The sequence below is a fragment of the Siphateles boraxobius genome, unplaced genomic scaffold (assembly GCF_051911475.1).
Source record: "Siphateles boraxobius isolate OS27281-9 unplaced genomic scaffold, OSU_SipBor_1 160, whole genome shotgun sequence".
Classification (NCBI taxonomy): Eukaryota; Metazoa; Chordata; class Actinopteri; order Cypriniformes; family Leuciscidae; genus Siphateles; species Siphateles boraxobius.
The window spans coordinates 581,727-598,291 of NW_027508767.1; the positions used below are offsets into that span (position 1 = coordinate 581,727).

The window sequence follows — 16,565 nt, forward strand, 5'->3', positions numbered from 1 at the left end:
TTTATGTATAGATCTCTCGGCCTGTTGTTTTCGTATTCTCCATGCAAGTAGTTTCTTAGATTTTGGGCCATTTTCATAGAAATTTTGTTTAATTAGTTTAGCTCTCTTCTCTACTTGGTTTTCATATAGGTCATTTAAGGTTTGTTTAGTCTTCGTTATGTCATTTAGAATAGTTTAAATATTTTAATGTTCATTATGAACTAGGGATGTTATAATGAGGAAATTTTCATACCAGAATGAACTTATATACTGGCATCATGTTTCCAATGTGATAAGTTGTGACAATTTAAATTTCACTTTTTATTTTGAACAGTTGAAATTGGAAACGAGATCTCTGTGGTAATAACACTGTTTTTCCTATCAAGTAGATCTGTTTTAATCAACAAACTTGCCAAGCAAACATTCCCATGTAAAATATATAAATTCTAAGAGTTTGCAGTCACAAAACATTCTCAAGTGTCCCGCTTGCAGTGCATTGTGGGTAACAGTGTGTGTGTGCAGTCTGCAGGAGTTGAAGAGTCCTCTTCTGGATCTCCAGATGCATTCGGATGTGCCGTTCCAGATGCTGGACAGCAACAGTGGGCTGAGCTCAGAGAAGATCAGCCACAACCCCTGGAGTCTGCGCTGCCACCGACAGCAGCTCAGCCGCATGCGCTCCGAGTCCAAGGACAGGAGGCTCTACAGTATCCTCACACACACTACAGTTCACACAGCTCACTGTTGGTCCATTCGTATGAAATATGAAGTTGATCTATAAAAGTAATTTGAGGGCCGGTGTAAAACTGCTCTTTACAGTGAGGTGTTCTGAAAAGCAAAGTTATGTAGTTTTAAACCTTTACTTTAAAGTAGGACCTCTATGAATCATGAACCTATTTATCTATCAGGGTAAATCATCCTCTAATTCTCTACAGCTTTTTAGCCTTCATCCATACCTTATACATTATATTTTAAACTAGCACTTTATAAATTAGGTAAAAATGTATCTGCTCAAGTCAAGTCACCTTCATTTATATAGCACTTTTAAAAATATGGATTGTTTCAAAGCAGCTTTACAGTGATAATAGGAAATTAAAGTAACAGAGATTGTTTTGGCTTTACAGCAGCTCTAGAATAAAGTTATTGTCCAGCTAAAGTTAGCTTGATTCATTCACTTCTGTCGCAACGATCATTAGTTATTAACTTAGCACGACACCGTTCTAACAGAAAATCCTTAATGCGATCCGGTCGCTCATTCGCACAACAGCAGTGCTTGGAGCTTGATAACACAAACCATGAAATAGGTTCCAAGGTGCAAGCCTTGAAGAAAAAAAAAAAAAAAAAAAAAAAAATATATATATATATATATATATATATATATATATAATTAATTTTTTTATCTCTGCAGAAGCTTTAAAAACGCAAACCTGTGAAAACGCTGACTGCGTGCATATGTGTGTTACGTGTTCAGTTACGTATTCAGTTACGTATTCATAGGTATGCGCGTTTGACTATATATGTGGGCAGGCGTGTAGTAGGCATGTGCCGGTATCAAATTTTCATGCTGCGATTAATTGATTGAGCTTTTATCACAGTATACGGTATTATCACGATATTTTAATTGCACAAGAGAAACAGACGGATTGGGGGTATCTAAAAAAAACTTGCATCACAATGTGTAATTGTGATTGTCAAAACATTAATTTTATTTTTTAGTGACAACATGTTATAATGTTTACATGGTACAGTTACTGAGTCTACTGTTTGTATTATTGCTTAACACAATTTTCATGATTTCAATTAAATTCTTGGATTTAATTTCAATCTTGATTCAATATTGACTCATTGGGATAAATATTAGGTAGGCTACAGTTGATAGCCTGCATTTAATTTTTTCTCAAGAAAAAATATATCTCACATAATGCTGTAAACATACAGAGAGAAATTAAATATAATGCATACAATATAAATATAATAATAATATAAATATAAAAATGTAATATGCCGTAATTTTCATTATAATAACAATTATATAATGACAAGTAAACATATATTAAAATATGTAATATAGTGCACATATTTAGCAAAATACTCCTCTCTATAGCTATTTTCTTATAGTCAACTAACATTAAATGGCTTTCCTGAGGTAAATGTAACGTTCTGTGACATAATTGTTCTCCTGCAGTGTTATTGACCTCTTTCCGTGGTTGAAAAACACTGATTGATCGAAAGTACGTATACCTTTCGGTGGGTTGTACTGTATCTTTAATAAAAAGTAACAGATGATCTGTTTACTTGAACTGAGGCGCGCGATCTGTCACGTCGTTTACAAGCACCAAAACAGTATTTATTGTCTGAATTTCGTTATAAAACCTGAGAGCTGATATTTTTTTCATATCAAAAGTAACCTGCTCTGTCTAGTCTGTCGGTGTCAGTGTCCTCTTTGCTCCGCGATTTTTCTCTGCGTGAGAAAATGGATGTGTGGCGCGAGACCGTGTGAAAGTGTCAATTGCGTGAGTCTCAAGCTGCTGTATGCGTGAGAGTTGGCAGCCATGCGGGGGATAAATAGTCGGCAGCGTTCCTCCTTCCGCCGTGCTTCTTTTCCATGTGTGGATTGCACACTGCATTCACACAGTGCTTATACATGTGATGTGGGGATTGTTTACATCAAAGTGCGCACGTGTTTTGCGCAGCATATACGCATTGTTTTTTTAAGTGGTTGATGGAAAATAAGCTGATGCGCGTTATAAAAATCTAAATTCGGATCTATTATTTTTCACGGTATTTCGAAGTCCCCGCGATAACAATATCGTGCATATTCATTACCGCGATTTATCGCATTACCGAATACCGGCACATGTCTAGCGTGTAGTCTTTCTTTACAAATTGACCTAAAAAAAATACTTGTCTGGCCTTAAAAATGTATAATACAGAATTATTTATCGCTTCCGAGTAGCCATGTGAACCACAACTATTTTGACAACGTTTATCAGTACAGAGTCGGGGTACACACAAGTCACGGTTCGGTTCATACCTCGGTTCAGACATCACGGTTCGGTACGAGTTCGGTACAATGGAGGGGAAAGCAAAACAAAAATGCAGAAGGCAATTATTTTTATTTTATCATTTTTTACACCCAGTTCTAAATTAGTCTAAATTAGTTGCTTACATTAACAAAATGAGCCAACAATAGTAGACATAAGCCCTTTAAATAAAAATAAATGGCCATGTTTTATAAAAAGGTTCACAAAAGTAAATAAAAATGTTTAGAAAATATGTAAGATGACGTTAATTTAGTTGAAGGTTACGTTCTCATATCCATTTTTTTTCTAATGTCACAAGGAATAATCTGGTTTACTGCTTTACACGATTCTTTAGTAGTGTGTATTGGGTGTCCTAAAGTGTTAGTAGAGTACTAAAGTACTAAAATAAACATTCACGAGTGTACCTTACTTCTCACCGCTGATTCCTGATGGTTTAGAGGACAATTACACTGACACTGTCGTTTCAAAGAATAGTCCCCCGGCGAGCACGAAGTATAAATGCCTCGTCCATTTGGGAAGGCACGCGCGCGGTCATCGGAGGCTTGCGCTGCGGAGGCAGGCTAAAGTAAACAAACCTAGCAGGGCAACAGATTAGGTGTCCCTAAAGGACCCGCGTATCTAACAGTAGTTCCCCATTACATTAATTAATTTGCACGCGAGTTTTATTTATTTTTATACCGTGTATTCTCCGTGTTAATTCATGCACACTGTAAAAAAAAATCCCGTAAAAAAACGGCAAATCTCTGGCAGCAAAGTTTCCAGACGGTTTCCGTTAAATTACAGCAAATAACCGTTTCACAAAATTACATGGAAAAACCGTAAAAATACAGAATTTACTTTACAGTCAAAATTGATTAAATTACAGTATATTACTGTAGATAATGGCTTATTAAACCGTGGAAAAACGGATAAATGATGTCAAATTACATTAAAAAGACATTTAACTTTCAGGTTAAACTGTAAATTTAGGGTTTTATAAAGTTATTTTATATAATAATGCTGTCTATCTACAGTAATTATCTTTTAATATATAGTTTTTCTGTGTTAAATAACAATGAAATGATGTATAAAAATGCATAAATTAAAATACAAATGTTTGTAAATTTAGTTTTATTTTTTATTTGTACAGATCCAATTTCACAACTTTGACCAATCTCTATTTAAGTACTTAATAATAGCAAATTTACAGTCACTTTCTGTTGATTAACTAAATGTATGAGTACAGAATACCTGCACATTTACAGTATTAGTAACTGAACAAACACTGAACATCAAGATAAGTGATTAATTGGAAATAGAAGCTTAGTATATCATTTAGAACATGTAAAATTATCCACATTAAAAGGCAATTGCTGTATACCTTTATAGTCTAATATAACTTTTTTTAAACATTTACAATTACATATAATCCAAAGTGATTTACCAATTAAGATAACGATAGAAGCAACAAGTGCAGAGACAAGTCCCAGTTAGTCTAGCACAGTACACATAGCAAGTTTTTTTTTTTTTAAACAAAGATTTAGTATTATTGGGGCAAGTGTTTATGAAAAAGGTGGATCTTTAGCAGTTTCTTGAAAATGTGTTGAGTTGCGCCGGTCATTCTACCAGCTGGAAACAGTCCAGGTAAAGGTCATTGAAGAAAGTGTTTTTGTGTCTCTTTGGGATGATGGCACCAAAAGGCGCCGTTTATTTGCAGAACACAAGCTTCTGGAGGACACATAGATCTAAAGTTTATGTATAGGGTAACCATTAAAGAGCACTCTTGCTGCAGCATCTGGATCAGTTGCAGAGGTTTGACTGATGCTGGAAGGCCTGTCCAGAGAGAATTACAATATCCAGTCTGGATAGAGCAAGAGCTTAGACCAGGAGTTGTGTAGCTCCGATAGGAAGGGCCTGATCCTCCTAATGGTGTAAGGCAAATCAGCAGGATCACAGCAAGTATGGTTTGACTGAAACCATAAAGCAGTTCTGTCCTGGCAAGGTTGAGTTGAAGGTGAAGGTCATTCATCCAGCAAGAATGTTCCATCAGCTAGGCCGAGATGCGAGCAGCAACCGTCAGATCATCTGGCTGGAATGAAAGGTAGAGATGTGTGTCATTAAGATAGCAGTGATAGGAAAAAACATGTTTCTAAATCTAACCGACAGAGCCTAGTTACAAAAAATTGTAGCAAAACCAAACCTTGTGCACACTTTTAGTGCAATCACATGAAATCAGAAGACTCGTCATTACTATTTTTTTAAAGTTAATTCTTCCCATACCTTGTTTGCCATGATCATCTGCTTTCCACAGGACCTGAAATCACAAAAAAATAAGTTATTTTAAAACTCAGTATTACACATGTCAGAATGTGTTGCATTGGGACAGTGCAAAAACTCAACTGACTATGATCTGGAAGCTGAGCAGGAAAGGTTACCAGTATGTTTTGAGCTGATTTTAGCTACATATAAATTGAAAATGAATATGATTTACCGTGACCTAGCTGCATCAGTTACACATAGGGGTTCATTATGTTATATTCATACTCTAGTCTTCGCTGTATTATTAACAAGTAACGTTACAGAACTGAATTCGATTTCTTAACATTCTTAACAAAAAAGGTAGGTCCATTTTTAGTAAAACTGTGGTTATTAAATTGGTAATAAATCTGCCAAAAACGTGGTTACTACAATTTTACTATAATAAAATCAAGGATGTTTTTTTAAGACAAGAGTTTCAGCTTCCAGACAGGGTTTCAAAATGTCCCGCCGTTTAAGAGATTGATTGACTGACTATCATAACGAAGATTTTATACAAAATTGGACGGATTTTGATACGCATAACAAGTCTACTAAAGCTTGTTTTAGGTCTTTAGAGATGTTCAACTGATCTTTCTTAAAACAGATGGCAAATTGAAAGGCATGCTGCAGTGTTTTGCCCTCCAGCTCTCGGCAACAGTTATGACTGAACATTTATGAATGCTAATGTTACCTTGGAAACTGTCAATTAACACAAATGTAATATAAAATATCGTTTACATATTATAGTATGAGACTCTTACCTCAGCCGGTGATCGGTTGCTTGGCATGATGATGTCCGCTGTGACGATCCAGGCTCACTGAAAAAGGGCGCGTTATTTCCGAACGGACACCCGGACTGTAACGTTAACATAACTCATGTGTTCAGTGCTCCTGCTTACGGCTGCTCCTGACGAATACGATTATAGCTTTGAACCACTGTGATCGCAAACAATCCACTTCACAACCGTAGACTAAATTCAAATCTCCCGCTTGCCCTTGACACAGGTCCAAACAGCTAACCGTTGTGGTGGGCGGGACTAAGCAACGGAAAAGTATTGGCGGATAATTTGAATCTACGTCATTGCGCGCGCGCGAGCACACACACACACACACACATAGTCGCACGCACACAAAGCCACGCAATGTGTGCAGCAACGCAGATTTGGAAAAATATTCATAAAACACATAACATGAAATTAGGGGAGAATAATACAAATGATTATCAAAATGAGCACATTTGCAAGACAAAATTAAAATACGGTCTGAAAGATTTGCAAGACTTTATTGCAATACAACTATAAAGATTTTATATTTGCAAGACAAAATTTAAAAGACTGTTTGTATACCTACTGTATACAAATACAATTATTTAACCTTAAAACTCACTTTGACACCCACATGCTTAATGATCTTCAAGGACAACATGTTAAATGACTGCTGATTTCTGCGGTTATACCTTCTTTTCTTTGTTTTCTAATTTCACAGAAATAATCTGTAAAATATTACTGAATATTTAATGTAAAATTACACATAACCCAGTAAAAATACAGAATATTTCCTTTAAAAAACGGTAAAATTGATGTAAAACCAAAATACAAACAATTACCTGTAAATATAATAGTGGACCTTTAAATTACAGCAAAAATCTGTAAATTACCAGGTATTCACTGTATAATGGAAAAACGGCAAAATTCTGTAAAAAAATACAGGGCGTTACCTGTAAATTAACTTTTTTTTTTTACAGTGCACCGAACCGTGACGCCCGTATTGATTCGGTTCAATACGAATACATGTACCGTTCCACCCCAAGTACAAAGGTAAAGGGAAAAGCTTAAGGTAAAGGCTTTGACTAGACTAGTTCACTTCAGGGATGCGTTGTCATCGTGTACAGGCGCAGGTCCTTCATCAGATCCGGATACGGCCTAGATCTGGCGGACTGCGGTAAACCTCGGGATAAACAGAGAGACTAATATTAGCGTAGACGCCATCCTTCTTATGATGTACCGAGTACATCAGGATTTATGGGAAGTGTTCCCGGTTCCGGCTGATCTAAACTATGCAGCCTAACATTGAATTATAGAAGTCTATAATGTGTTATGTGTATACTAGGTCAAAGAGATGTGTTTTTAGTCTAGATTTGAACTGACAGACTGTGTCTGCTTCACGGACAATGTTAGGAAGATTATTCCAGAGTTTTTGTGCGCAATAGGAAAAGGATCTACCGCCAGCAGTCGATTTAGATATTCGCAATAGATGTGAAGGACTATAATGCGTTAAGAGCTCGCTCAAGTACTGGGGAGCTAAACCATTTAGTGCTTCGTTAGTAATTAGCAATATTTTAAAATGTATACGATGTTTAATAGGGAGCCAATGCAGTGTTGACAGAACCGGGCTAATATGGTCGTACTTCCTGGTTCTGGTAGTTTGTTTATTACTACAAACTACAACTTCCAGCTGTAGTTTTTATTATTAAGCGTGCAGGGCAACCACCCATAAGAGCATTACAATAATCTAGCCTTGATGTCATGAACGCATTAACTAACTGTTCTGCATTTTTCACTGAGAGCATATGACGTAATTTAGATATCTTTTTAAGATGGAAGAACGCGGTTTTACAGATTCTAGACACGTGACTTTCAAATGAAAGATGGGTATCAAAGAGCACACACACACACACACCCCCAGGTTCTTAACTGACGACGAAGACTTGACAGAGCAGCCATCAAGTGTTAGACGGTATTCTAGGTTATTATGTGAGGAAGTTTTTTTGTCCAATAATTAGAATCTCTGTTTTTTCAGAATTAAGTAGTAGGAAATTACTAGTCATCCAGTTTTTTATATCAGCTATGCATTCCGTTAATTTTGTGGATTGGTAAGTTTCATCTGGTATCAAGTATGATTTAAACCCTGCTAATGCAATGCCACTAAAGCCAACATAATTTTCAAGTCTATTTAAAAGAATGTTGTGGTCAATGGTTCCAAATGCTGTTTAAACAATTAAGACATGAGCCGCTTGGAAACATTTTAGACTTTATTTTGTGTCTGATCTCCCCTATTGATGAAGGAAACTCTCGACTCTCCTGTTGACTACTGTACCGCCACACCAACAGACAGGAGCAAGCCTGTGTCTGGCTTTATTCACAAATCACAAGAAATGAGAATTAATGTCAAAATCATTTCTATGTAAACTGTTGCATTAAATTTTGCGATTAGCAGTCGCTGTTTTGTTGTCATGCTTCCTTGAGGCGCATTGTCTATGACTGACTATCATTAGTCAGCTAGCTGTGCCTTAAACCGTTCAACACACATATTCCAGCCAATCAGAATGGAGTGTTCAGACGGGCCATGGTAAACCCACTGCGTGCATGTGTGTGTTTCCTTGACCCGAGCTCCTCCAGAGTTCCTGCTGCTGGAGAACGTGGTCCACCACTTCAGCTGCCCCTGTATCCTGGACCTGAAGATGGGGACACGGCAGCACGGCGACGACGCCTCCGAGGAGAAGGCCGCCCGCCAGATGAAGAAGTGCGAGCAGAGCACGTCTGCCACGCTAGGAGTGCGTGTGTGTGGCATGCAGGTGCGTATTGCTCTGTCAGGACAGCATCATATTTAATCTCTGACAGGAGTGTGTGGTGTGGAAGTGTGTTCTGTTCAGTGGGTTGGACTGTCATTTAACAACATGAAGTCAACATGGCACAGAAGTCGCTTACATTAGCTGGAAAGCACTGTAGTAATGTGTAGATATGAGTCTGTATGTCTCTAGAACAGTCAGACACACTGCTGACCCAGCAGGCTTGAGGAGGCTGAAGAAGATTTCAGGATGGCTGAAGCCAACGGTGTTTTTTTAGAGAGCATGTGATTTCTTATTTGATTTACACTGTTTTCAGTTGAAAAAACAGCTTTGGAAAAGCTGGAAAACTTTTTATGCATTTTGTCTGTTCATTTACACGACAACGGTGTTTTGGGGGCCTGAAAACGGCAACTTTTGAAAATGGGTTTCAAAGTGCAAGTTTTTGAAACTGATGCCGTTATCGCCTCCATGTAAACTACAAAAACATGAATTTGTAAAAACGGTGATGTCATCTGATTACACCATTACATGGTGGTGTCAGTCTATAGACGCGTAGTGCTTCTTCACAAAGTGACATCGCCGTCTACTGGCCTGACATGAATAATACAGCGTTTTCACGGATGAACGAGAATAATTTTGACATCGTTGTATGTACGTGACAAATGCAATTGAAAAATCCAAAAAAGATGTCATCAGAGCAGCTGCCATATCTAACGCTGTCGTTCTTACTGTTTTTAAATAAATGATGTAACAAAAGTTTAAATTACAAGTTGTTGTTGATTGCTAGTCTGATAAGGTCAAACATGATGATGAATATGTCTATGTGTCGGTTCAATAAATATCTTACCAGTTAAGTAAGTTTAAAGCAGTCTCTGTGTTGCTTTAAATCCTTCCAAACCTCTGAAAGACAAGCCAATATTGATTCAGGTTTTAATACAGACTCGGCTTCTGTTCCCTTTTTGCTTGTAGACTACTGTTTTCATTTTTATATATATATATAGGTTTATCCAAGTGTATCTGAGTTAAGACATGGTTTGGAAAGTGGTTTTTTTTTGCACTCTCTCATTAACATTTTGTATATTTTCTTATTTAAAAAAGTCACATATTGTAGCTTAGAACGTAAGCCTGCCCAAAGAGCACCGTGGTTGAAGGCAAAAGCCAATGGAAGACGGTATAATGCAGCCTTGACAAAATATAACGCATGATTTCACACAGGCCACACTGACTATCATAGCCTGACCAGCCTGTGCTCTTTCTGCAGGTGTACCAGATGGACACGGGTCACTATCTATGCAGGAACAAGTACTACGGCCGGGGTTTGTCCACCGAGGGGTTTCGACACGCACTCTTCCAGTTCATGCACAATGGGACGCAGCTGCGCAAAGACCTTTTTGAGCCCATCCTGAGCAAACTGTGCAGCCTGAAGAGTGTGCTGGAGCGCCAGGCCTCGTACCGCTTCTACTCCAGCTCTCTGCTCATCATCTACGAGGGCAAGGACCCGGAATGTGTGGACCCCTCGGAGGAGAGCCAGGCCTCTCAGGACAAGCCTCAGGCGCTGAGTGTGGACGTGCGCATGATAGACTTCGCCCACAGCACCTTCAAGGGTTTCCGGGATGACCAAACCGTCCACGACGGTCCAGACCGCGGATACGTGCTCGGACTCGAGAGCCTCGTCAACATTTTGCAGCAGATCCGCGAGGAGAACCAGTAGCCAACCGGTTGCAGTCCAACATGCAAAGCTACTCCCTCCAGACTATTGACATTTTCATAGAAAAGCAACGATGTTTATAAAGATTGCACATTACGCAAACCTAAAGGTGTGTTTTCTGTTTCTCAGTTAGTATTTGAGCCATGAGGGATTCCTGTACACCAGACCTTCGTGACTGTGCTGTCAGGAGAGTGACTGCCACTAGTCTGCCTCTCCTCAACAGGAGATGTTTCAGTGTGTTTGTCACGTGGATTCATCGCCATCATGTGACCAGCTGAAGAAATGCAGTCATGAACCAGGAGCTCAGGGCACATCCGCTGTCAGGGTCTCTCTTAATGTGTGTGTGTGTGTGTGTGTGTGTGTGTGTGTGTGTGTGTGTGTGTGTGTGTGTGTGTGTGTGTGTGTGTGTGTGTGTGTGTGTGTGTGTGTGTGTGTGTGTGTGTGTGAGAGAGTGTGAGAGAGTGTGAGAGAGTGTGAGAGAGTGTGTTTGTGAGAGAGTGTGAGAGTGTGTGTGTGAGAGAGTGTGAGAGAGTGTGAGAGAGTGTGAGAGAGTGTGTTTGTGAGAGAGTGTGAGAGTGTGTGTGTGAGAGAGTGTGAGAGTGTGTGTGTGAGAGAGTGTGAGAGAGTGTGTTTGTGAGAGAGTGTGAGAGTGTGTGTGTGAGAGAGTGTGAGAGAGTGTATGGGTGAGAGTGTGTGTGTGTGGTGAATCACAAGACGGAATGCCCAGGTCACATTTTACCCAAAGTTCACAAGAAATCATGAAGCCTACATTAGGACCTTTAAGATTTTTGTGCCATTATTTTCATGATAAAGCATGAAAGCATTTCTACCTAAATCTTCCAGAAACACTGATTTTGTTTTACATTTATTAATATATTATAATTATGCTTAATTATGAAAATAGTGTCACAATGCAAAGAAAATCTTACTGGTTTTAAAAAGATCTTCATGCAGAAATGTTATTTTCTTGAGCTGTTTTTGGGGTGAAATATGAGCTGTAGTTCCCAGCATTTGTCCAGGAGTTTTAAAGGGAGGCGTTTAGCTCAGAGTCGCTGGTTAAAGCTTTACTGTAGTTGCTGGTTTTAAACCACTCTTCTCTGATGGCAAGATGATGGATCTGGCCTTATGGCAATAGTTGAATGGACAGCTTAGTTATGTTCGTCTATTTAACCAGTCAGGTGATGTTTTTTTTTTTATTTTTTTGTTTTTTTTGGTAGCAATCTTACTCTGTACATTTAGAGCAATCATTAAATTTGAAAGTTTTTACATATTTGTTGGGATAGTATATTTGTAGTCTTGAATTTAGATTACCCTTGTGTTACAAAGTGTTTCCCTGTCATCAAAACAAGGTTATCATGACAGAAGAAAACCTCACTGCAAAAAACATAATTTTCTTAATCTGTCGAAATTTTTAAACATACAATTTTGCTTTTCAATGTTTTAAGGATAAGGTATTTTGATTCGAATACAGAAAAAAGTCTCAAGTTAATTTCTCACCTCCATTTATTGTTTCAGGCATATTTCGATATTTTTGCTGAAAAACAGACAAGATAAAACGGCTGATTAAGAAACTTATCTTTGCTTTAGTTAGTGCTCACTAACATCTGCACTGTAAATTACTATAAACCATTACAAGAGCATGTCTTTTCATTTGGTTTTGTTTTGGATTCATTTTGAAGGGTTGTCTTTTAACTACACCGATACACAGTGACGATTTGCCATCAGCAAATGTAGCAAGATTCGTCCCTAGGTTGGTCCTCGTGAGAATGACACGTTCAGCATGTTCTCTGTCTAGAAGAATCATTTATTGCACTATAGTGTCAACCTTTTGCTGAAACATTGACACTTTTCTGCATTCTCTGGGAAACGCACATCACATCCGCCTGTAGTAGCAGTTGAGCAAATATACTGTAATAACTGTTCGTTCGTTCGTCTTGTCCTACATTTATTGACTTTGGTCTCATGTGGTGAATAAATATAAATCAACATGGCATCTATGCGGATTTGTGCCGTAGGGATGTGTCTGTATTTAAACGTGTGATTTTGGTCAATAGCCATAACTGGGACGTCCAGGAGTGTATCGCGTACATTAAAGTCATCACAACACATCAGGTCATTTCTGTAATCGTTGAAGGGAAACGTTTGAAGAACAAATGCCACATGTGTGATGTGTTCTCTCACAATAAATGAGCAATGTACTAAAGTTACATTTAGAATACATCATTACTAACATGATTAAAGTGTAGCTGGTTTGTGTATCTAAACATTTCTTTTGTGCCGAACCATGAGAAAGGAACGCAGATTCATAGATTTGGCATAAAAAGAAAGAATATTATTACTCCTCATCCTGAAAACGATCCTTTTATCTTTATTGTTGTTGCATGGATGGGTATTTTTTTAAGAAAAAATTATATGACAACTTTGAATGTGAGATATAAATTGTTTATTTAAGTAAAGTTGTCTTGTCTCTTTAATATTTTGTTGCTGTTTTGATTTGACCAAAAAAAGCAGAACAATCATTTCTACAAAGCAACATAACCAAATAATGAAACCCACTAAAAACACATGCAGAATTTCCTGAGGGAAATACAATAGTTTCCAGCCAGCATAGGGTACATTTCACATCAGCAAAAAGGTGTAAAAACATTATGCTTTCTCGATAAAACAACTATTGGTTTCAGTTTATATATTTGATCAGTGTAACTTATCTGCTAGTGTCAAAGCTTAATCATTTAACACAATTTTGATATTGCAACAAAAAAAGTTTTTCAATGGTTACGGACAACTACATACTGACACTGTCACTATACACTGATTAAGTGACTCAGATATTGATTGTTTAGTTTTAGTTTTGCCATATGTATATTAACTATTCTAAAAGACTTCTAAGAATTTTGTTGTTGTTGAAGATTTGTGTAAAATTCTCAGCATGGTCACTAAGGACAAGAACATTTTCATCATGAATCTGCTTTAAAGATCATTGTGGTAGTTGTCATGCAAAAAAATCTGTCAAATCAAAGTTGACAATGACAGTAACATTTGATGCAAGTAACAGTTGACGATTGCTCCTGTCTGTCTTGGTGCTGCTGCTGAGTTGATTTGCGTCTGTAAGCCTCTGATATCTTTCTGTTTTGAATCATTTACTAGCATTTCCTGTTGTTTATACTGCTAAATATAACTTACTCATCATCACATATTAACTTTACATCGCTAGCTTCAATCTAAATCGTTGCTAGCACAACACGCTAGTAATTTGCTAGCCTGTTAGCATGCCATCAGTGTGCCCATTTATTTATTTATTTTGCTCGCGCCTTTTACCAATCCATCAAACAACTGTGCTGAGTATCAGTCAGTCAAACACGGTGAGTCGTGTCATCTTCTCCTCTTATTGTCACTTGCACTTCATGTAACAAGTATAGCATAGCATTCTCTGTCAGCACAAGATTTATATGTATAAATGCAGGAAGATAGGCTGACGGAGAAGATTTCAGAACTAGAGACATGCATCCAAACTTTAATTGAGGTTAATTGTAAGAGTGCAAGGGTTTTAGATACTGCGTTGGATGCGATTAGCTTAGAGAACACTGTACATTGTTCGCTTCCGGCTGAAGTAGAGCCTGTGCAGCAGGGCAATTGGGTGACAGTGAGACGGTGTAGACCATAGTCACATGTTTGCCGGGAGCCAGAGCGCCTGATATCAAAGCAAATTTAAAAGTGCTGGCTAATGCTAATCATAAATTCTCTTAAGATTATTATTCACGTCGGCACTAATAATGTTCGACTTCGCCAGTAGGAGATCACTAAAATTAATGTTAAAGAGGTGTGTGAACTCGCAATTACAATGTCAGGCACTGTAATTTGCTCTGGCCCCTTCCTGTTTGCAGGAGTGATGAGATAGTTAGTAGACTGTCCTCACTCAATCGCTGGCTGTCTAAGTGGTGTTCGCAAAATAATATAGAATTCATAGACAATTGGAAAAGTTTTTGGGGCAGACCTGACCTGTTGAAAAGAGATGGTATTCATCCCTCCTAGGATGGTGCTGCTCTTCTCTCTAGTAATTTGGCTCATAGTCTTAGAGATAAAACATGGCAATCTGGGGCTCAGGTCAGGAAGCAGACAGACTGGCTAAACCAACCGTCTGCTAGCGGCCTCGCGTCACCAAGGTCAGATAAATCCCATCACATAGAGGCTATTTCACCTAGATATCATCATATAGAGACTGTGTCTGTTCCCCAAATTAGGAAATACAAAAAACTTCCAAACCGATCTAAGGGTAAAAATGTATTTGATGTTCAAGAAAAAGAAAACGGATATAATACAGATGAGCAAACGATAAAGCTTGGGTTGCTGAATATTAGATCCCTTACTTCAAAAGCACTTATTGTTAATGATATGATTACAGACTATAACCTAGATGTGCTGTGTTTGACAGAAACCTGGCTAAAACCAAACGATTACATTATTTTAAATGAGTGCACCCCGCATGATTACTGTTATAAACATGAACCTCGTCTGAAAGGCAAAGGGGGAGGTGTTGCTGTAATTTATAGTAATAATCTCAGAATTACTAAGAAGTCTAGTTTCAAATATAATTATTTTGAAGTGTTGGTGCTGAATGTAACAATATCTAGTGTAAATGATAAATCACGTTTGAGATTTGTGCTGGCTACTGTATACAGGCCACCAGGGCACCATACAGATTTTATCAAAGAATTTGCTGACTTTCTATCAGAGATAGTACTGGCTGCAGATAAAGTCCACCAACTAAAGTTGGTTATTTTAATATACATGTAGATAACGAAAAAGATGCATTGGGATTGTGATTAAAAGACATTTAAAGACTCAATTGGAGTTAGACAACACGTGTCAGGACCTACTCATTGTCGTAATCATACTCTCGATCTAATATTATCACATGGAATCAATGTTGATGCCGTTGAAATTCTGCAGCAGAGCGACGACATCTCAGATCATTATCTAGTCTCGTGTAAATTACATTTAGCCGAGGCTGCAAAGCCGACTCAGTGTTACAAATATGTTAGACCTATCACTTCCGCAACTAAAGATCGCTTTATTAATAATATTCCTGATCAGTTTCATCATCTCAGCATCCCAGATAGCTTAGAAGAACTCGATATTGCGACAGAAACTTTTAACTCTCTCTTTTCCAGCACTTTAGACAGTTGCTCCGCTGTGCTTAAAGAAGATTAAAGAAAATTGTCCAACGCCGTGGTACAACGAGCACACTCTCACACACACACACACACACACACACACACACACACACACACACACACACACACACACACACACACACACACACACACACACACACACACACACACACACACACACACACTCACACACACACACACACTCAGGCCCTTAAGAGAGCAGCCAGAAAAATGGAGCGTTGCTGGAAGAAAACAAAACTAGAGGTATTTCTTATTTCATGGAAAGAGAGCACGATTGCTTACAGAGAGGCCTTAAAAACTGCTAGATCTGCTTATTTTTAAACCCTATTAGAAGAAAATAAACAAAACCCTAGGTATTTATTTGAAACAGTGGTTAAACTAACAAAAAATAAAGCTTCAAGCTCAGGTGTTTCCAAGCAGCACAGCAGTAATGACTTTATGAACTTCTTTACTTACAAGATTGATAATATCAGGGAGAAAATTATAACTATGCAACCGTCTACTACAGTATCGAATCAGACAGTGCAGTGTAGTCTCACTGACGAAAAATTAGATTCATTCATTGCTATAGGAGAGGGTGAATTTTATAAACTCCTTAAATCATCTAAATCGACAACGTATGTTAGACCCTATACCGACTAAACTATTGAAAGAGATGCTTCCAGAGGTCATAGATCCTCTTCTTAATGTAATTAATTCATCTTTGTCATTAGGATATGAACTGAAACTTTTATTAAACCTGTAATTAAAAAAACGTAACTTGATCCTAGAGAATTAGTCAATTACGATCTTGAATC

General features: G+C 37.9%; 1 protein-coding gene and 1 long non-coding RNA gene across 6 annotated transcripts in view; one reads left to right on the forward strand and one right to left on the reverse strand.

The window, feature by feature from the left end:
• The window catches only part of ip6k1 (inositol hexakisphosphate kinase 1), a 94,307-nt gene extending 81,260 nt beyond the window's left edge, over window positions 1-13,047 (forward strand). For all 5 annotated transcript variants that reach the window (XM_077231972.1, XM_077231969.1, XM_077231973.1 and 2 more), the window contains 3 exons: window positions 502-683; window positions 8,696-8,871; window positions 10,127-13,047. In XM_077231972.1, the coding sequence (XP_077088087.1) occupies window positions 502-683; window positions 8,696-8,871; window positions 10,127-10,576 (808 nt within the window). In that variant the 3' untranslated portion in view covers window positions 10,577-13,047. The remainder of the gene's footprint in view (window positions 1-501; window positions 684-8,695; window positions 8,872-10,126) is intronic.
• On the reverse strand, window positions 4,782-6,324 carry LOC143739477 (uncharacterized). Its single transcript, XR_013204211.1, has 3 exons — window positions 6,059-6,324; window positions 5,280-5,313; window positions 4,782-5,088 (listed from the first exon to the last, which is right to left on the reverse strand). It is a non-coding gene; the product is annotated as an uncharacterized LOC143739477 (long non-coding RNA).
• Window positions 13,048-16,565: the final 3,518 nt, after the last annotated feature.